A 22,990-nucleotide genomic window follows, 5' to 3' on the forward strand; every position below is an offset into this window, starting at 1 on the left:
ATTGCCCATCTCAAAATAAATTAATAGACTTGCTTCTTTATTGGTGTAATCTAGAATATATGAAGTATTGCTTAAAAACTCAAATAGCATAAATGTTTGTGCATTCTACAGACAAAGGTTTCTCTGGGTCGTTTAGAGGATTTTCTGTATTCTGAAGACCTTGATCCTCAAGACATCGTCACAAACTACAGTGGAAGTAAGCAGGGTTTTGTTGTTGTTGTTATTCAATGTCTGCAGGAACAAATTGATTAGCCAAATTGATAATATCAACTGAGAGGCTGCCTCTGTAACTCATTGTTGATTTCTCTTTATTGCAACAGATCATGCTGTGGGATTTATTGGTGCTTCTTTCCGGTGGGAGAAGACTGGACCTTCAATCTTAAATAAGTAAGAATCAAGTCTTAGTAACTATGAACAAGAATCTGTACAGGCATCACATTCTGCCGGGCTGAGTTTACATAGCTTTTGGATAGATGATGACATTACAGTCTGCCTAGTGCAAGGTGCAGCATGTTGTGATGTCCCAGAACAGCGAGGTAGAAGGCTGACTCCCCAGACCACAGTATTCCCCATCTCCCCATTACTTAGGAAACAGAATAAACCCAGAACAGCGCATGCTTCCTAAGGTGCTGGCACTGCTATGTGACCAGGTGTGTAGGGCGAAGAGGGAGGCCAAGATTCTGCTCTGATTCCATTCACTCACCTGCACAGGGACTGAACATAGAGCCCTTACAGGGCCTGCTTCTCCTACCGCATTGCTACTCGTGATGCAGGTAGCCAGAACAGGGAAGGCACAAGATGGCCCAGTACCTCTGTGTAGCTGCATGAGCTGGACCACTGAGTCCCCTGAAAGCATTTGTGAAAATAGCTACAAATCAAACAGGGTGTTTTTGTTTTTCTTTCTGAACTTACATGGTCTCTTACTGTTAATCTTGTACTGTGTGATGGCTTCCTACTGCACTGTTGCCCCAATTCTGCAATTGATAGTGTATGGTGACTTTTTAACACTCAGAGAGACACTACAGTCTCCTTAAGTCCAGCTTTTCAGGGCTGTAGAGCAAGGGTCGGCAACATTTGGCACGCGGACCCTGGCGGGCCGGGCCAGTTTATTTACCTGCTGACGCGGCAGGTTCGGCTGATCCAATGGGGGCGGCGAGAAGCGGCGCGGGCGAGGGATGTGCTGGCCGTGGCTTCCTGCCGCCCCCATTGGCCTGGGATGGCGAATCGCGGTGAGTGGGGGCCGCGATCGGCCGAACCTGCCGCGTCAGCAGGTAAATAAACTGGTCCGGCCCACCAGGGTGCTTACCCTGGCGAGCCGCGTGCCAAACGTTGCGGACCCCTGCTCTAGAGTATGCTCTACTCACAGGTATCCAAACTGAAATATTCACCTCCTCAATCACAGTGGAGTAGGCTGTATTTTTGAGGATTCTACTCTATACAAGTACAGTGTTTATAGAGGATAACTGTTGTTTGTCTTCCTAAATGTTTCCAGTTTGAACATGACGATCTCGGAAGGCTCTTTAGTTGCTGTTGTGGGGCAGGTTGGATCTGGAAAGTCATCTCTCCTTTCTGCTATTCTTGGAGAAATGAACAAGTTTGAAGGAATAGTCCAAAGAAAAGTAAAGTTGATTTTATTTCTTGTGTTTGCAATTACACTATTACAATATGACTGTTTTACAGAAGATGGTTTATTTGTGAATATAATAAAATATATTGACAATGGAAGCATTTCTTTTAGTAGGCTGACCATTGGATCCTTCGAAAAAATAACTGGGTGGCATTCATGCTGCTTGCCAAGTTAACTGATTCGCAGCCACCTACACTAAAACTAATATGATTTAGTCTTCATTTTTAGTAAATCTATAATTATTCATTGCAAAAACCCTTAGGATTAAGGTCATGCATCAAGCCTACACATCCTACAGAGGCTGGTTTAGAAGAGTGATACACAACCATAACTCATTTGGAGCAATGATATAGTTTTGCAGGAGACAGTCAGCCCTTTCACAATGGCTTACACATAGAAAGGAGAGAAACCATTTAAATGGGGGAAAGTGAGTTGTGGGCAGAGATGGAAGGAAGTTCATTCTGCCCCTCTCAATGATAACAGCTCCCTTGGCATAAACTTTTTCTGTGGTTGAACAGAGTGAGGGACGTGTCCAAATGCCCATCACAATAAAATAGAATTTAAAGAGGCTTATATTAGGCTAAAATATCTATGCAGAAAGATAACCTCTCAATATAACCCACACTAATAATAATACTTATCATTCCAAACACTGTAAATAGATTAACCAATCACCATAATACTGATAAATGCAGAGTTGTCAAGTAACTCTTGAGTTTGAGTCACTTTGGAGTAAGATTAGAATTTGGTAGTCCTTTTCTTCCATTCCTATGTAAATCCGCTAGACCATATTGCCTTTCACTATTGTTTAAACAAGAGGGGTCTGAAGTCTCTTGCTAATTTACAGTAAGCGAATAAATTTAGTACATTTTAGTGGAAATCAAAAAAACAAAAAAGTGGGGGGAGGGGGGGCGGGCGCCTTCTTTAGGACAGGGAACTATATAGAATATGCTACTGAAGAGTTAGTATGGATTCATTGGGTGGAGGATGATGTCAATGAATCTCATCATATTTCTTAATAAAATTAATAGATTTTCATAGATTTATGCATTTAAGTCAGAAGGATCCACTGATCATAAAGTCAGGAGCTCTTAAAATCATCACTCCTGTCCCATAAAACCATGTTAGTTTCTAGTGGTTGACATTTTTATCCAGCTGGATCATCAGTGATACATAAAGACACTGTGTAACTAACCACAGGAGTGTCCACAATTAAGCAGTACTTCACCTTGTTATTCCAATTGAGCAATGCTTCAAAACTGGGTTTACTTAAAAAGTGCAAATTAAACCAAAACATAATCTTCCTGTATTTGCCACATTCTAAGTACAGGTCCAGTTTTGCTACCTTTATGTGCACTGAGTAATACCTTAGTATGCAAGAAGTCCAATGGCTCTCAGTGAGGCTACTCAATGAGTAAGATTTTACTCAATGCGTGTAAGGGTGGTAGTATAGTGTGCACATGCCCTCATAACATGCACAGTATTTCAGCCAGTATCTTCAACAGCTTGGTCTGGAACATTTGACTTTTTAGAATTCTAACAGTTTGACTATGCTAATATTTAGAAATAATAACCAATTACTTTACTTTGAAATATAATTTGAACAGCAGATGCTATCCTACCACATGTAGAACTGTCCAAATGAGAGTATTTTGCCTTTTCTCTTTATTTAGGGTTCAGTGGCTTATGTTTCCCAGCAGGCCTGGATTCAGAATTCCATTTTGCAAGAAAATATTCTCTTTGGCTCAGGTCTGAACAGGCCATATTATGAGAGAGTTTTGGAAGCCTGCGCTCTACTACCAGATTTGGAGCAGTTACCAAATGGGGATCAAACAGAGATTGGAGAAAGGGTGAGAACTTGAAACATCACATGCAGTCACTCAGCTGAGCTCTAGTTCACAATATCTTCCAAATGCATTTAGTTTGCTAAGGCTATGTCTACACTACTTTTACGTCAGCAAAGCTTATGTCGCTTAGTGGTGTGAATATTCCACCCCGCTGAGTGATATAAGTTACGCCAGCATAAGCACTAGTGTGCACAGCGCTACTTTGGCAGAAGAGCTTCCGCCACACGTTGGGGGTGGATTAATTATGTTGACGGGAGAGCTCTCTCCCATCAGCATAGAGCGGCTACATGAGAGATCTTACAGCTGCGCCACTGTAACTTCTGTAGTGTAGACGTGGCTTAATTGACATCAAACATGAAAACTACTGAAAAGGCCTAACTCTGCCCCAAATGAAATCAGTGGGAACAGACTTAGGCCAATGCTGGTTGCTTCTGAAAACCCCCCTTCTCCATCTCTATTTTGTTTTGGATTTTGGTATTCATTCCATGATCTACCTTGTTTGCCTGGATATGTTGCTAGAAAAATTGTCAGATACCACTGTTGCCAGATAACACTTAATCTTTTAATTTTAATTGTTTTAGCCCCCTAAAAAAAGTAAAACAAAAAACTCCAAACAAACTTTATGACACTGACTTTAAAAAATGATAGAGTAATTATTGTTATTGTCACTGTTACTCTGCTGATTATTTCCAGTGATTCCCTCTTATAAAGGATACAAATATTTCTATAAAAAACTTTGTACAATTAGGTAATTTATTTAAAAAAAAAAATCACTAAGCTGATCCCCCTTTGTATGTCAGCGCCGTCCTCTTTCGGAGCTCTGAGTTGTAATATAACTTGCATAGAAAATGCTGGGAGATCAGAGAGCAGGAGTCAGAAACTTATCAGGGATAAAGTTTGTTTCTAATGTCAGCCACCTTAATCTGGTTAACTGGGACATTTAGCATGTTAAACAAAAACTGGTTAAGTGTATGCATTTTATATCTGCAGATTTCCTTGAAGGCTTAGTGGTCGAAACTGAGGCATGCGAATACGTTACTGCACCCTCTTATGAAACTATTTCTATTTCTCCTGTATTTATCTCAATCCTGACTATTTTTACAAAAATGTTTTTGATCTTTTGGAAGATAGAGAAGGAAGAAATTATCATAACGGTGCCATCTTAGTGTATTAGATAAACACACTCTTCATAGAAGCAGTACAATAATTACAGTATTTTTGCCTGTAACATATGGTAGTAGAATGTTTTCCCATTAGTTAGAACTACAGGGTTGGGAAGTGCACCTAGTCCAGGACCTCTTATCTTTTTTCTAGGTAAAATACATGAAGCTATTACAGGACTAGTATCAAGCTGGAGAGAGTTTCCCTTATCCATAATGTTGCTTTCCTCTCTCTACCCGTTTTCCAAATTGGGCACAAACACGTGGATACTTCACCTATCACAGATCACTCTTGTTTTTTCAAAGGTTACATATGTTTGTCACAAAGGAGATGTACTGTATAAAATACATCCATATCCTTTTCTAGTGCTAAGCTTGGGAGTTTGCTAGAGCTGCTGTATGGAAGTTAGCGAAGGAACCAGAATGGAAAAGCGTAAATGTAAACTCTTTCAAATAAAGCTAAGTGGACATTTGTAAAACTGTAAGGGGATTTATAGCCACTTCTAAAAAGTTCCTCTTTTGAAGTAAAGCTGTGTCCATACTTTCATGCTCTACGGTTGACATACAACAGCAGTTTTAAGCTGTAAACAATTACTTTTAACCCTATAACCTTGAAGAAGAATGGAAAATAAATTATATACATATATTAAAACTACCATAAATATGTTTCATATGTGGTATCTCCTCTTGAAGTGATTTACCCAGTCTATTTTCACTTAGTGGTGTAGTGTAACTGATAGGAGCTAGACATGCTGGTTCAGAATGACCGTAAATCACGTGTCTCTCTTTTGACTGCTTTTCTTTTCCTAGGGAGTGAATATAAGTGTGGGGCAGAAGCAGAGGGTAAATCTGGCTAGAGCTGTTTACAGCAATGCTGACCTTTATCTTCTGGATGACCCCTTGTCTGCTGTAGATGTACATGTTGGAAAGCATCTTTTCGAGAAGCTGATTGGGCCCTCAGGGCTCTTAAAAAACAAGGTAAAGAAATCAGTCTTCACATAGTACAACGGGCCAATTGAAAATCTTCAATCGTGTCTGAGTGGGCTTGTTATATATGGTAAAGAGAGGGAGCACCTTGTTAAATAAGAAGCCCTGCTGATTGTGCTATTTGAATCATATCAAGCAGTCTTATGAACACAGACACAGTCAACACTTAACCTGGGCTGATCTGGAAGTCTCAAAGGGTACAACTACACTGCAATAAAAAACCTGTGGCACCGAGTTTCAGCGTCCGGGGCAACTGACTCAGGCTCGCGGGTCTCAGGGCTAAAAAGAACAGTGTAGATGTTTGCGCTTGGGCTGGAGCCCAGGCTCTGAGACCCATCTTCCTTGTGGGGTTTTGGGGCCTGGCCTCCAGCCTGAGCCTGAATGTCTTCACTTGAGTTTTTAGTCCCATGAGCCAAGTCAGCTGACTGGCCAATGAGGGTCTTTTATTGCAGTACAGATGTACCCATACAGTCACAGAGAGTCATATAATATTTGGGCTTCCTGCTTGGCCCTTGCTTGTTAGCTGGCCAAGATTTTAGGAATGCTGTGGGTTCTATCTGTGAGGAGGGAGGAAGGGCCTTGTGGTCACTATTGATCCTTCACCTGGCTGAAAGGAGGACCTAAGGTTCACAGATTCTGAGACCAGAAGGAGCCACTGCGATCATCGAGTTGTCCTGCATCACACACAGGCCATAGAACTTCCCCAAATAATTCCTCTTTGAATTACAGCATATCTTTTAAAAAAACTGCTTGTGATGGAGAATCCACCACAACCCTTGGAAAGTTGTTCCAATGGTTAGTTACATCCCCACCTGCCCCCCTTAAAAACTTGCACCTTATTTCTAGTTTGAATTTGTCTAGATTCAACTTCCAAATTTACTTGATAGGAAGTTGCATCTACTGTGAGTGACAAAAAGGTTTTCTGGTGACTAAAGGAATCCCTGAGGAAGAGTGGACAGGTGACAGAGTTTTCTCATTTAAAATTTGTTAAAGATTCAAATATCTTGGTGAAAAGTAAATTTCCACAATATTACTGATTTATGCAGATTATTTACTGCTAGCTGCTACCTATGGAATTCATGGATTGGTGGAAGTGGAGATGTTTCTCTTTTTACTTCCCTCTTACCCTCCTCTTCTTCACCTGCTTTATTGGTAATAAACACCTGAAAAAGGAGGTTCCAGTACTGAAAACACTAGTAGTGACAGATGCCTAAACAGGATGAACAGGGCTGCTATCAACATAGATATGGTACTAGGTTGTATTTAGAGGGACTGTTACTGAGAAACTCGAGCTTTCATGGTCTTCTGTTATCATTAAGAATGAGCACTTTCCTAATTCTGAAGTATTTTTATTTGTAAGGCTAATACAACATGCCTTAAGAACCACATGTTTAACAGCAGCATAATAATGTGTAATTTGATAATAAATGTATTGTAGTATGTAACAATGGTAACAATTTCTTCAAATCTAGTTGTTTGCTTTAAAGAGGTAGCTAGATAAATTCCTAAGACAATTCCATATGCAACTCTCCTTTTAAAAAACAAAAAACAAAAAAAAACCCTGTACTGATAGTACACACTTCATTTTCATATGGTAAAAAAGAAAATGTTTTGTGTTTTTCAGACGCGTATTTTAGTGACACATAACCTGACATTCCTGCCTCGGACAGATGTTATAATTGTAATGGAAAATGGCAGGATAACGCATATGGGAACCTACCAAGAGCTGCTCTCAGAAAGAGCTAACTTTGCTGAACTCCTTCAAGTCTTCAGTGCAGAAAATAAAAGTGAAGAGACACCTCAAATGAAAAGTGAGCACATATAATATTTTTGAATATACCATATTTTCCTAAAACCTAGTTTTACCTTTCTACATCAGTCGCTAAGACATTTTTTTTTTTCCTTAGGGAATTGAATAGCACAAGGATTTGGTAAAGGGATACAAAGCCTTTCCCCCTACTATCACTTGTTTGAATTCAGCCAGGTCTAGATGCTGAGATTCCAAGTTATAAACTGGAATAAAATTCAGGCACTGTTGGAATAGTAAATCATTGACTTCAGGCACCTAAAGGCCCTCATGTGACCAGGGTCTATCTGAATATAAGTAATTCCTGGCACAAGAAACTGCCACATAGTTCCATGTTTTTTCTGCTTATGCTTTTTTGTCCTGTCAACTCCTAATTGACTTACATCAAAATGAATCTTTGACTAATCTGACACTTCAATAATTCTGACTTTTATAGCCATTTTTAGTTTTTACAGTAATACCTGTTGGTACTAATCTACATGGTGTTACATTAGAAACCCCCCTCTATTTCCATAAGTTTATGGAACATGTTATGGTGAAGTATGGCATAGGAATTGTCAACCTGAGAGCATTTCTTTTCCTCTTGCACATATACAAAGAAAGTGTTCTGCACTTTTCAGAGGGATGTTTAGGCTTAACATTTTACCTAACTGACAGCTCTTACAATATTGTTGGGAAACACTTTACATGGAAAGTTTCTAACGTATTGCTCTAGTGCTGAGAAACAAACAATTCCTTGTTTTGTATCTCCTATTTCTGTATAGTAGTTAAACAATAATTGTATTCTCAGATTGCAAAAGATGCTGCTACTGTGTAAATTGACATTTTTTTTGGTTAGCAAGACTTCTGTGGTAATGATATATTTATGAAAAATAGTGGGATGGAAACAAATCAGTTTTTGCATAATGAAATAGCCCAGGTTCAACAGAGAGATTATTGTCAGACTTCTAAGGGGATACTCCTGACAACTGTAAGTAAAGATAATTAACACATAAACTTTAAAAAGCAGCTGCTATATATTACAGATATACAAATATCCTAGAATAGGCAAATACCTTTCTTAATGTTCATTTGTAGCATGCAGTAGAAGCATGGCTGTGAATGGATATAAACGGTAAATGGACAAAATTATAGGTGAATTCAACACAACAGATGTATGCAGAAAACAGTTTTATTTTAACAGGCTTATTGACTTAAATGACAGCAAGACCAAAAAGAAACAATTTCATACTATCACTGCAATTTTTTTTACGCTTTTTCTTGATATTAGCATAACATATGCAGGGAAATGGAAAATAGCTTCATACAGTGGTACTTAAAGGACAATGCAAGTGTTATTTGCTTTCAAGTTTTACCTCTGACCATGCTGAGCTGAACAGTCTGACTAGCAGCTACAGGACAGGGGATCCACCCAACTTTGGGGTGGATAAAAGGACAGTTCCTGAAGAACTGAGGGGAGAGGCACACTGCTGGGGACCAGACTGAATCCCAGTCCTCAGAGGTTATGGTGTCTGGGTTAAGATAGTCATACATATGCCTTTAGGTAAGATAGATATATGTGTAGACCATCTGTTGTGTTAAAACCCCATTTCTCTGTTTATGCTTTGTTCCTACTATTGGGATTAAACAATATTTCTGTTTTGAAAAGGCTGTTCGGAGTCACTGTGTTCACCTACTCGTCACAGGGATCCTGAAGTGGACAAGGCTTGTAGGTAGCTGAACACAGCTGTGTCTGTTGAGTAACTAGGGTTAGTACACAGGGAACCTATTCTGAAAGTGGAAGAATTGCAGGATTGCACTCTGGGAGATGTGAAGGTACGGGCCTGTCACCTGAAAAGGCTCACTCAGGCTAAAGAGGGGGTCAAAGATGCAGCTGGCTCTGAACTGTGACTCTGCTATTAATCTAAACCAACATATTCATACAGTAAACATCCCAATAACCAGGTCAATATACAGTATTCATATATAGTTATAGAGCAGCCCCACTTCCACCTCACCTGCATTCTCTCCTTTTTTATTTCTCACTTCTTAATTGTAGCTGTCTGAACAAACTATAAAGACTCGAAAAAAGTATTTTCCATTTTTTCACTCTAGTGGCTTCTTTAAAGAGAGAGAGTCAAAAAGGCAATACTCTGCCTCAAAAAGAGCTCCTGGGGCATAAAGACTGGTAAGTACTGAAAGTAAGCAGTACACGGCCACGCTCTGATTTGGGGAGGGTAATTGAAGTGATACTAGAACTACTCCAGCCTCCTGCACTTAGGGAGTGCACAGTGCAAGATTTGGGTGCAAATCTGGGCTAGGGGAGGGGCTGTTTGCATCATCTCCACTCCATCTGTTCATAAGCAACCTAGGAATATGGCTTTGTTTGTTCTAATGTCCTTTGCACTCATGCTGCTCCCTAGCATTGGTTTGGTTTGCTTTTTTGTGTACATCAGACTGCTTCTATGTTCTGTTCGATAGTTGAGTAAATTCCTAGGGGCGGACATCTATTTGCAAGTTTGTAAAGCGCTGTGTGCACTTAGGACACTGCATCAATCATGGTTATTGTGTCTGGCTGCACTAACATTTTAATGATAAAAAGGAAGGGCTTGGAAATACACTGTGGCATTTTCAAGGAAGAGGAATTCACAGACCTTTAAGTTCACTGTTTTTGTTCAAGATTGATTCAGTGTATGTGCTTTTCTTGATGTTTCACTTCATGTTTATGATTAAATTACATTTAACATTGTTATTTGCAGTTCTTCCTTTGAACAAACCAAAGCATTCTCAATGAAGAAAGAAAATGTTGCTACTGGGAGCGTAAGCATTGGATAAATTACCTTTGTAGTTTTCTATATTCATGTAATCTGTTAAAGTAATTATAGGCAGGGCTGGTAGCACCACCTATTAAGATTTCCTGACATTGCCCATTATAAGACGCAGTTTTCAGTTATTGGTAGCTGTGCCAAACGTTAACCAGTTGGGCTTAAATTTTCCATACTAGGCATCTGCCTCAAGGTGAATGTTTTGGGAAAAATTCAGCAAAATAGTTCAGCTGTTTCTGAGATCAGGGCTAGAGAAAAGCATGTTTTGACCATGTTAAAAATAATTCTGGTGACCCCTTCTTTGAAAAGTTCTAATGCCTCCATGTTTTGTAGCAGAGGCTTGAAATTTGGCAAGAGGGTGTCCTTTGTGTCAGGGATTTGCTTTTTGCGATCACTGTGAAAATCTGCCCATATTTGGTCAAGTTATAAGCCTCTGAAAATCTTGTTAAGTAGTCTGGAAAATCAGGTCTGAGATGTCTCAAATTGGGCACTGAAAATTATTGGATACTTTTGAGCTAAATCTTACTGTGCCTCAGCTTTCAATCTGTAAAATGTGGATGATGCCCTCGGTGTCATCAAAATTAATCAATAAATATTTGTGTAGTGACGAGCATCATAGGAAAGACCATGAGAAAAATTCATAATTCTGTATTCAAAGTAGGGTTTGAATAGCATGAAGTAAATAAGGTCAACAGCACACATTATTTAGTGAGGCAAAAACAAATGAATAATTGCTTATTAAGTGAGCACCATTGATCCTGTGCACCTAAATGAGACTGGGGTTTTATTGAAAAGAGTAGTATATGATCATGTAATTAATTATAGTACTATAGTGCATTCGCAGAAAGGGGGCAAGTTGTGGGTAATTAGGCAACCTTAATTCTGGCATTTCCTAACATTTTTAGGCTTGATTTTGCAACCTTAAGGTTGTTTTTAATGTTCTGTGTAGCATATATTAAAGGTATCCCTCCCTGTACAGCTGACAAATTTTATTGTAAGGGGAAAAATTATTTCTGGGGGAAATAGATTTTTTGAAGACCCAAAATATGACTGCATGTGATTAAATTATTGGATTTCATATTTATATCAATGTCTGAAGAAATCAGTATATTCAGTTCATTTACTGTAATTTGCCTTTCACAGTGACACTTTTTAGTAACTCCAGTGCTTTTCTTGTATTTAGATGACAATGTCAATTATTTTGAAATACCTGCAAGCATTTGGCTGGCTATGGGTATGGCTAACCCTAGCAGCTTATTTAGGACAAAATGCAGTAGCTATAGGACAAAATCTGTGGCTTAGCACCTGGTCAGCAGAAGAAGAAAAAAATAAGGATTACACAGAGTGGAAACACTTAAGAAACAATAAACTTGGTGTCTATGGGCTTTTGGGATTCATACAAGGTAAGATTAAGCATACAAGACTTTATTTTCTCTGTATTTGCAAAACTTAGTTGCCTGGGGTTCTTTTACATCCTGTTAAATCTGTAATGGAGACTGCAGATGTGTAATACAAAGACAAACTATATTGGTCATTCTGTAATCAGATGCAGGGCCAGCTTGGTGCGGCCAAGGGAGAGGGGTGGCATGTGCGGCAATTCGGGGGCGACAGGTCCCTCACTCCCTCTAGGATTGCGATCGCGGCTCTTTTTTTTTGCTTGGGTTGGCAGAAATGCTGGAGCCGGCCCTGATCGTATGTGTATATACTAGCAAACTAGAGTCACTTCACATTTGGTGTGGGGGAGTGGTAGGGAGAAAGGATCAAGCTAGGGAGCTGTAAAGTGAGGGAATGATTGAAAAGGCAGATTAGACTAATTTGTAATATGGCTGTCCTTGGAACCAAGTCAATGTTTTTGTTTGAACAAGTGCACATTTTAGCTAATGAAGTGTTACTATTTTTGTGGAGTTAGATGTCAGTGTCCATGTCACGGCTAGTGTTAACAGGAATCACATGCACCTGCTAAAGGTAGAATAGACTTCCTTGTGAAGGGGTAAGATGTGAACAGATGCGTATGTAAAACAAATCTTTATAGTGGGCCTACCAGGCTGAAGTGTGATGTCTTGGACAAAAAAAACTCACCTGACATTGTTTTATTTATTTATGTATTCATTCATTCTTAAGGTCTTCTGGTCTGCTATGGTGCATATGTGCTTACTCGGGGATCCCTCTGTGCTTCTCGGACATTGCATAATCAGATGTTAGCCAACGTGCTGCACCTTCCCCTCCAGTACTTTGAAACTAATCCAGTAGGTCAGATCATCAATAGATTCACAAAGGTAAAGGAAAAACATGTCCACATTTTTTAGAAAATGTACAGTAAAGAACTACAACTTTAATGCCATGTAATGCTTCTAAAAATCAAAGAGTAATACCAGATAATAGACATCTGTTTCAGTATAAAAAGAAGCCTACGCAAATGCCACAGAATACTTTCCTGCAAAAGTCATCAGTACCTTTTATCAACTGAAGGCCTTTTAATATTGTTCTTGTCCATAGTCACTGGGCGTGCTTTCCTCAGAGCACAGTCCTGCAACCTAGAGGTTGAGCTGAGTTGAGCTCAGTCTGGTTGTGACAGGTTGCCCCCCTTAGGATGGCATTTGATGTGCTAAGATACTACTGAGTCCGCCTGTTATGCCAGCTTGGGCACCCCTTTTACCTTTCTTGCTGAGCCAGGCTATTAAGTCTCCTCCAGCGCGCACACAGGCAGGGCCACACCCAACTGCAGAATGAAACAGACACTGAGATCAGTTCTGGGAAGGCTCAGCTTAAGGGACTTGCCCCAGCACTCAGGTGTCCACCTCCCTTGGAGTACAGACCCAAAAGTATCTTTTGAAATTCGCCACCTCCCTCAATGTGGAGAAAGGTATGCACGGCCTCTTATCCCCCCCCAATTATAAATTGCATAAACTGGGTTATATTATAAATGAGAAATAAGTTTATTAACTACAGAAGGTGGATTTTAAGTGAATATAAGAGATAACAGGCAGAACAAAGCAGATTCCTAAGCAAATAAAGCAAAACACGCAAGCTAAGCTTGTTTCACTAACAGAATTGCTTACAAATAGTAATTTCACACCCTAGATATTGTTGCAGGAAGATTAGAGAAAGTCTTGAAAGGCAGCTACACTGGTCTGCAGCTTGAGACCTCAGGCATTATTACTCATAAGCTAGACGCCCTTCCAGCTTGGGCTCAACCCTTCTCTCCCCAGTTCAGTTCTTGCTTCCAGGAGTTTTTCAGTGTCTCTTTGAGTGGGGAGGCAGAGGAAAAACACGATGATATCACTCCCCTGCCTAATATAGCTCTTGTAGTCTTGTGTATGGTGGGAACCCTTTGTCTCCCAGTGGAAGAATACTGGCATTACAAGGAGTGGTCCAGTACCAGGTGACTCAGACCCATGTCTCTACAGGGCTGTGGCAGCCATTACTTCTAGGCTGTCTGGAGCATCCACAGGAAGACTAAGCTTATTCACAGTCCATTGTCTCTGCTAATGGCCCATTAGCCCTGTCTGGCTTTTCCATTGTTGAACCTGAAGGGCTGGTTGGGGGTGACACCCAAAGTAACACATTTGAAATACAGATACATAGTTAATATTCCTAACTTCATATACAGAAATGATACAAGCATACAAATTAATCACATTCAGTAAATCATAACCTTTCCAATGATATCTTACATGTGCCATCTTGCATAAAGTATTTCTCAGTTATGTCATATTCATATAATACACATATTTTCATAAAGAATATGGAGTGAAATGTCTCACTGATTTTAAAAGTTTATAACTTTTATATCTTGCTAATGCATTGCTACTTGATATAAAAGGTTACAGACAAACTAAGGTGCGAAATTCAAGCTCTCAAAGTTATAATCCCCTTCTCCTCCGGCCCAATACTTCTTTCAATGCACAGAATGGACGGTGCTCAGGGAATGACCTTTCCTAACTTTTGAGTGCATGACTTTGCAACCTTAACATTTGTAATTTGTATTTTTTTGTATATAACATCTTACATTTTTTTAAAAACAAAATAATTCTATTTCATATAACTATAATGCTCCCCGTCCCTCTCATAAGCACAGTTTGAACCCACAAGCTTCAGCAGTGCCCATAGACGTCTGCTGCTTGAGCTAAAGGATGATGTGCAATTGCTGGTAGGCTGCTATCTTCTGTGGACTGGAGGATGCATATTGCACTGAAACAGATATCATAACCACATACTTAGATTTGGTAGCTTCTTTCTGAGAGGCAGTGTGGCTAAGTAAATGAGACTTGGATCTGCCTTATGAGAATCAGGGCTTTTGTTCCCAGCTTTTATAACCTCTCAGTGGGTTATGAGGCCTTACAGATTGTAAAAGGAACAGAAATAACAGAAGTGAGTAGAAAAGTTGAGAGTTGAATTCATGGTCTCTGGTTCCCAGTCTCATATGTCTTCTCTTGCCTAATAGTATTTTGAGAGGGGAGTATTTAGCTGCCACTATGAATTTGTCTGTGGCAGTTCAGTTTGGCACATTAAGCTACAGAGCATACTCACCAACTATGGAACAGTCTGATATTTTAGCAACAAGCCTCTAACAACGTCTACTGAGCAAAGTTCAGATGGGAAATATGAGTAATTATATCTATTTGTAGTATTCGACAGACTACAATATGTTAAATTAATCCGTTGTATATCAGTATGTCACCAACACTTTTCCCCCAACAATTTTTGCTGCAGTAAAAGGATTTTGGTTGTTTGAGTTCAGAGTCTAAGGACAGTTTCTTGAGAAATGTCTACAGTTTTAGTAAGGAGACATTAAAACTAATTTTTGTGTATAATATCACAGGACATGTTTATCATTGATCTGCGCTTCCATTACTACTTACGGACCTGGTTAAACTGTACACTAGATGTTATTGGAACCATTCTAGTAATCATGTCTGCTTCACCTCTCTTCATACTGGTAGTTATTCCCCTTGGATACCTGTATTTTATTATCCAAGTAAGTTTCTTAAACTTTTACAACAAGAGATATGTATTTTCCATGTGTGTGTGAGAGAGAGAGAGACTGAAACAAAATCATTATTAAGCATTGTCTAAAACAATTGGGTGTAAATTGTAAATCTTGCCTGAAAAGCCAAAGTAGAAACCTAAGAAACTTATATTTTAGTATTCTGCCACACCAATTCTCCGCCCCCCAGCCCACACACACACTTTTTAAAGCTGACTCCTAAAGCTGACTCCTCAGGCTTCTCACAAGTATCCAGAGTAGTAAAATACATTTTGAATGTTTCCTACAGTAATGCCTGTCTTTGTCAGTGACTTCTATTCTTTCCTGCTCATCTGTTTTTCTCTTACAAGTTATTATATTGTAGTCCCCCTAAGAAAACCAATAAAATTATATGACAAAAAAATGGGCATGTGATATGGGAAAACAGAGAGTCAAAGCAAAAACTGAAGTAGGGTGTGTGCTACCCTGGAACAACACGTGCAGATATTTGTAGGGCCTAGCTTGCTTCAAGATAATATATAGCACAGATATGACTTATAGCAGGAACTTAGGGAAATCCCTTAACTAAATTTCAACTGTCATTTTAATGTGTCAGAAAAACTGTCCTGTGAAACATTGGCTTCCCTATCTCTGTTCCAGGCTCTGTTGATGTCAGACATGTTCATAATGTACGCTATGCTAATAGATATAAATGAGGGAGCAGAGAGGCTATCAACCTTTGATCAAGATTTGAGAATATACATAATTATACTGATGAAAATTAAGGTGGATCCTCATTTGAACATAAGTCAGGAAATTCCAATATAAAGTTTAGTTCATCTCCTTAATGGGTGTATGTTACAACAGGAGTGATGGCAATTTTGGAAATGACACTCCTCTTACTGCTAGCCCTCCTAGTAGTTTACATGCCTGGTTATTACATTAAGACACAGACATTATGCACCCCCCTGAATTAAGAGAAATTTTTGAAAAGTTCTCTGCTAAAATTGTTTGGCCTTTTTTGATTATGATATGCAAATAAGCCATAAGTTGTACTTGAAGTTTCAAAGCTGTGTGAAACTTGTTTTCTAATCTTTTTCCAGCCTTTATAGTAACTTAGAATCTGCCTCTTTTGTATCTGTTGTTTCCTTAGCGATACTACATAGCTAGTTCACGACAAATCCGACGATTAGCTGGAGCATCACACTCTCCTGTGATCTCCCACTTCAGTGAAACTCTCTTAGGACTGTCTACAATCCGAGCATTTGGACACCAAGAAAGATTCATTAGACAAAACAAAGATGTGGTGAATGAGAACTTGGTTTGCTTCTACAACAATGTTATCTCAAACAGGTACTGTATTAACAATCTAGAATTTACAGAAGTTATGCAGAGTGGGTCAAATCCTGCTCCTGTTGAAATCGGGGGCTAAAATAATAAGCTTTGATGGGAGCAGGCTCCTTAAGAGATTAAAACAATCCTAAAATGTGTGTAAGTACTGTAACTTGTTCAGCACTCTTAGTACTGGCTTTGTGGTTTGTATCTAGGCAATGGGGTATGTCGTCCTCTGTGTGCAGGAATCCAATTAATTTATAGGAGATAGATATGCTTGCTCTGCGATGAGAATATTCTACAACAATGAAGTCTACTAACAGCTGCTGGAAGGGGAGAATTATAAACTGTCTAATTTTTCCCTACATGATTTTATAAAGAGATGCAATTGGAAAGTGCATATTTCATGAGCACTTCAGTATTTCTCACTTTAAAAAGATTATTTGTTAAAAGCTGAATTTTTAAAAAAGAGAATCTCTTGTTGCTTCAGGTATATCGGCTGTATTTGTTAGAATGATAATATGTTCTTCAGAATGTTGAAAGTGTAAGTCAGATGGGTTGATGAAGTGATGAGGGTTTATACTTTAGCAGGGAAATGGGGTTAGATCCTCCATCTGTTCATTTCCAGATGTTAACGTGGGGTGTGTTTTTTAAGGTATAGAATTTTAGTAAAGAAAGTGTCATAGTTTTTTGCATATCATCATTGAAACAATAAGAATAAAATCCTGGCCCCATTGAAGTCAATGGGAGTTTTGACTTCAGGGGGATTAGAATTTTATTCTGCCCCAACATAAAATTTGTTGTGCAATTGCAGGAGGGAAATATTTATTCTGGGGGGATTAGGAGATAAATAAGTCTTATAAAACTCAAAGCTAGATTCAGTCTTATTTGTGGAGTTGGTGTCTATATATATGGATTGGGGAGAAGTCTGGCCTAGCTGACAGAGCACTGGACTGTTCCAGCTCTGCCACTGGCCTGTTGGGTAATCTTGGGCAAGTCACTTATCCTCTCTGTGCCTCAGTTTCCCCATCTGTAAAATGGAGATAATGATACTTACTTTCTTTGTAAAGTACATTGATGAAAAGTGCTATAAGAACTAATTGTTGAATTTTTACTATATTATCAATGTTCCATAATAAAAATTCTGTAGATAAGTCAATTTTTTTTTCTGGTTACATTGACTACAGGTGGTTGGCTGTCAGGCTTGAATTTCTAGGAAACCTGATGGTTTTCTTTGCTGCCTTGTTTGCAGTGCTGGCTGGAAATACAGTGAATTCCTCTACAGTGGGTTTATCCATATCATATGCACTGAATGTAAGTGATGGTATAGTTTTGATGCTTCTACAATATTTCATATGGAAGGCAAGAATGACTGGGGTAAAATTTCGTAGGCCAAATTCTGCACAGTTACACCTGTGCAACTTTTAATCTCATGGATGTAACTGAGCAGAATGTACTCTCATTACTATGTGTTTTTCTTTGAATTTACACTAATTATGAAAGTTTATGTATTATTAACAATTCATATATTGATAGGTTTAAATGCAACAACAAAATATTGGAATATTGAAACAGAATTTTAAATATCAAACTTACTACACTGGGTGGCTTACTTTTGGTATTTTGCTAGCTTGGAGAAGGGAGGTAGTCTAGTCAATTGCAGTCATGTTTTCAGATGCGTGCTTTCTAGTTGCACTAGCTGCAATATTTAGGTTGCCATCATTGCAAGGAGGAGGTTGGTTTAAAAATTAGTTTTGTATTGGTATTGAAGTATTTAATGGAAACATTTCCAATGGCCCTATGTTGTTTAAAAAAAAAAAAAAAAAAAAAAAGCATAGTTGGGAACACATTTGGCAAGCATGTCCCTTGTAATAAGGAGGGCTAGAACTGTGTTGCTTAGTGGCTAGAGAGACAATAAAATCTAACGATTTAAAGAGTTTTAAAAACCCACGCATCCACAATATCTTGATAGTTTGGTCCTATCTCCTGAGTACTTTCTCTCTCTCTCTCTCTCTCTCTCTCTCTCACTCATCCTGTTATCTAAAATTAGAATGTATGCTCTTTGGGGTAAAGTGACATGGACAGCTATATCACTATACCCATGAAGATGATACTGGCTACTGCAAGACTTTATACCTGCTAAGACCTGAATTCAGTGTTCTGTGATTTCCCTGCAACAGATTGCATCAACACAAGAAAGGGTATTTCATTTCCTGCATGCCTTAACACCAAAACACAGGCATCTTAATTAGAGGATCACAGCTCTGAACTCAGGTCTTTTCAGATAGGTATATTACAAACTAGCTGTTTTATTTGCCTTTTAATCTTATACACGTTTGGTTAAATATGTGATCTCAGTACAACTGATTATTTTTTGTTCAGAAGCCTTTAGGGTCATCTTTAAATATTCCTCCCTCAGGACAAAATTGTAACCTCGGCTGGCTAGTTTATTAATCCATTTTGTCACCGACCAGTTTTGTTAAAGTATATTTTTTAGTTCTGATATATAATGTACAATGTCTTAGAACAGTTTAAAATAGACCAATTTTGTACTGCTGTACCTGAGTATGTCATTTCATAGCCATCACATGGCAACTGTGAGAATTCACATATAAAATTAGTATCCACTGCATTAACTTGCAGATATTGGTCTAGGTAGCACGAGTACTTGCAGAAATAGCTTCTCAGTGCTTGAGGATAGAAGTGATTTGGCAGACACTATGGACCTGATCCCCAGGTGCACTGCAGCTGCTTTTGCCACGCTGTTAAGATACTTGTGTAAATGGCTCAGGGAGGATTGTCCCAATGTAAAGGGAATACTGCAACAGTACACATACAACACAGGCTCATAAACCTAAACTTCCTCTTTCTGCCAGTGTAACACAGAAGGGGAGCTTGGTTACTGGGGAAAAGGTGATTGCCAGGGTGCCCTGTACCCTACACTGATCCTGAGCTAGTTTTTCTAACACAGCAAATGGTGGAAGAAGTGCTCAGAGTAGCACTGGGATCAATGCAGTGAAAGTGGAAGCTTAAAGCCAGCTTTGCATACCAACTCCTGACTTGTGCTCTGCATCTTCTGGAACTATCTAAGCAGCTGACATTGTGTTTTGATGCTATTTCTTGCTATCTATTATACATATCTGAAATATATTATGCTGTTTACGAAGGCCAAGCAATTTTAACACATTCTGCGGAGTGAATCATAGAAATGTAGGGTTAAGGGGGCCTCAAGATGTCATTAAATCCAGCCCACTATGCTGTGGCAGGACCAGATAAACCTAGACCAGTAGTCCCCAACCTTTTTAGTCTGGCAGGCACAGACGACAAGCCACAGAGGACCATGGCGGCGGACGAGCATCCGCCGAAATGCCACCGACAAGCGGCAATGTCAATAGGTGTCGCCACCGAAATGCCTCAGAGCAGCAGTGTCATCCAGAGGCATCGCCGCCGAAATGCCACCGAAAATTGGCGGCATTTCGGTGGCGACGCTTCTGGATGACGCTGCTTCTCGGCGGCATTTCGGCGGATGCTCGTCCGCCGGCCAGTACGCGGGCGCACTTAGACGCCCCAGGCGCCATAGTGCCTGCGGGCACCGTGTTGGGACCCCTGACCTAGACCATCTCATGAATATATCTTTTTTTTTTTTTTCCAGATAACTCAAACTTTGAATTTTTGGGTGCGTAAAGCATGTGAAATTGAAACTAATGGAGTTTCCATTGAAAGAGTTTGTGAATATGAAAAAATGGACAAAGAGGTGAGCATTTTAGAAGACTAAATATAAACTGAGTATTTGGATACTATTTCATATATGTGTATAAGCTTGTGACTAACTGATAAAAAGAAAAGAAATTGAATGACTAATACAAATGGCATCTTATAATTAATAATATACATACATTCTCAAAGCGTGATGCATTCACAAACTAATGTATTTGACTTTTTCTTTACAGTAATAGTCAGAAAAGTTTTGTATTTTTAATGTTGACCAGTAAGTTTCTTGACATCAGACTTTGTGATAGCTATGATAGTTAGAAACAAACAAATACATAAAATAAATCTTAAATCTCTAAGTCTCATCATGAACTACTATCTGAATTTGTCTGTGGGTATATCTATACTACAATCACGGAGTGTGTTGACAGCTCACGTAGATGAACCTGAGACAGTTTAGCTAGCTAGCTAGCTTGGCTACTGGAGCAGTGAAGTCACAGCAGCATGGACTTCAATGCAGGCTAGCTGCCAGAGTAATTACCCAGGAGGGTATGTACAGCCCATGAAGAAGCCATGCTGTCACTGCTTCACTGCTAATCCAGCTTGTTGAGTATGTCTACATGAGTTGCAATCACACCCCTTGATTGCAAATCAGAAATATACAGTGGTGCAACGATACAGGCAGGGTTGGCTCTAGGCACCAGTGCTCCAAACATGTGCTTGGGGTGGCATTTTCCAAGGGCGCGCAGGCGACACTCCGCTCCCCCCCCCCCTTTTTTTTTTTTTTTGCTTGGGGCAGCAAAAAGCCGGGAGCCGGCCCTGACCAGAGCCCTGCCGCTGGAGAGCCAGAGCATCGTCCCCTGGAGCCAAGCCCAGGGTGCAGTGGCGAGAGGGACTCCCGGAATGTGTGAGGAGCCGGGGAGGGAGAGAAGCAGACCCCGGGATGCAGGGAGGGAGGAGGGGTCCTGCTGCCACCACCGCTGCTGCTCTGAGTCTCCCCAGGGTGGCGTGGCGTTTCCCCGCCCGAGTGGGCTGTGCAGGGTGCCACCGGGCTGGGCAGGGGGCACGGATCCCGGCTTGCGCGCTGACAGGGCGAGTGGCTGGGCAGCCCGAGCTGCCCTCTCTTGCCCCCGGACCCAGTCCGCCGCGCACCTCCCCCGCCTCAGCTCCGCGCTGCTTGTCCCGGGCCCCCACAGCGCCAGGGGCGGGGAGAGGCAGAGCCCGGCTCCGAGCGGGGCAGTGGGGGATACTGCCCCACTGGGGGACCCCCGCGGCTCAGGTACCTGGGGGTCAGTGTCCGTCCTCTCGGCTCTGCCTGCACGGGGCTGGGGAAGCAGCTGTCAGCACCTGTCCCTCTCAGCCCTTGCACCCCCAATCCCGCTCGCAGCCTCTTTACGTGTACCTCCCCCCATTGCTCCTTCACCGCATTCCTTCCCCTTGTACTCTCCCTTCACCCACATCTCTCCCCTTGTACCCTCCCCCCCAGCCCTCTCCTCCCACACCTCCCCCTTCCCCTGCACCTCTTCTCCCGCAACCCTCCTGATACCCCCTCTCCTCCTCCACACTCCTCTGCGAGTACATCATACCCCACTTCTCTGCCAGTGTAGAACCCCCAAGCACCCGCACACCCGCTCCTCTACCTGAACCCTCTTTACTAGATCCCCATCCCTTTCCGGGTACAAGGTTTGAGGATTAGTCCCTATGCCTTCCATGTGCATTTGGAGTACTAAAGATGGAGTTGCGGAGGCGAGATTTATACTCAAGTGAAATAAAAATAGGAGAAACAGTTTGATCCCCACTGCAAGTGTAAACGGGGATTGAATGAGGAGGTCACGTTTGGTGGGGGGGAGCCCAGGGCTGGGGCGGCAGGGGGTGCGGGTGGGGAGGAAAAGAGAGCCCAGGGCTGGGGTGGGGGGCAGCCAAAAATTTTTTTGCTTGTGGCGGCAAAAAACCTAGAGCCGGCCCTGGATGTTCCATTCACTACAGGGCTTGAGATATTTGCCATCATCAAAACCTTTGCTACTAGGCTGATACAAAAGTTGCAAGGTAGGAGTGGATATTCTGTGAATTACTGTAACTAGAATAACAGTTGCCCATCACAACTCTAGGTTGGAGTGTTCCGCTCTGCTTCCATGAGAGGAGAACAAACCTGCTGGGGTATAAGAAGGGCTGGCTTCACAGAATGTCCTTCTCCTCTCTGCTGTCGAAGCTCCTCTATGGTGGCTTCACTGGTTTGGGCTCCAGACTCCAAGAGCCAGGGCTGCCATTCTCAAATACTGCTACTTCCCATAGTGGGCCAAATAAGCCAAAGTGATTCCTGACCTTAACTAGCATGGGTTCACTCCTGATATAGTCCAAACAGTGTGTCCTAGGCATCTTTTTCAAAGTAAGTGGCATTGCAGACATGAATAAAGTTGTTAGAAAGGTGCAGGCTGTACTTTGCTGAGAATAGTGAATGTATTACAAACTACTAACAGCCAGGGCCTTGGAAGCCTGAGTCTTTCAAAACTCAGGTCTGTGAGTTGGTAAAATAATCAAGGTACCTAAGGTAGCTCTCTAAATGAATATGTGCAATCTTTGTCTGAGTCTGGTTACTGAGAAGGATTATGTGATGCCTCTGCATGTGGTGAAGTATTTTTTAATTAAAAATCCTGATGTCCAAGAAGCTGTCTGACTTCTCAATGCATTGGATTGAGTGTGAGTCATCATCATGTGTTTACTTGTATTTTTAAAATTATAAATGGCTTGC

The 22,990-nt window shown here is 40.7% G+C and overlaps 1 protein-coding gene across 1 annotated transcript in view; it reads left to right on the forward strand.

Annotated features, from left to right (window-relative positions):
• LOC117888839 (multidrug resistance-associated protein 1-like) overlaps positions 1-22,990 on the forward strand; it is a 60,130-nt gene that overhangs the window by 32,189 nt on the left and 4,951 nt on the right. Inside the window, exons 10-23 of the mRNA XM_034792613.1 lie at positions 112-196; positions 321-387; positions 1,493-1,619; positions 3,301-3,477; positions 5,445-5,612; positions 7,246-7,432; positions 9,523-9,595; positions 10,167-10,227; positions 11,416-11,635; positions 12,354-12,508; positions 15,055-15,210; positions 16,352-16,551; positions 17,718-17,844; positions 20,183-20,284. Of these exons, the coding sequence (XP_034648504.1) occupies positions 112-196; positions 321-387; positions 1,493-1,619; positions 3,301-3,477; positions 5,445-5,612; positions 7,246-7,432; positions 9,523-9,595; positions 10,167-10,227; positions 11,416-11,635; positions 12,354-12,508; positions 15,055-15,210; positions 16,352-16,551; positions 17,718-17,844; positions 20,183-20,284 (1,905 nt within the window). The remainder of the gene's footprint in view (positions 1-111; positions 197-320; positions 388-1,492; positions 1,620-3,300; positions 3,478-5,444; positions 5,613-7,245; positions 7,433-9,522; positions 9,596-10,166; positions 10,228-11,415; positions 11,636-12,353; positions 12,509-15,054; positions 15,211-16,351; positions 16,552-17,717; positions 17,845-20,182; positions 20,285-22,990) is intronic.

The sequence above is a fragment of the Trachemys scripta genome, chromosome 1, assembly GCF_013100865.1.
Source record: "Trachemys scripta elegans isolate TJP31775 chromosome 1, CAS_Tse_1.0, whole genome shotgun sequence".
Taxonomy (NCBI): Eukaryota; Metazoa; Chordata; order Testudines; family Emydidae; genus Trachemys; species Trachemys scripta.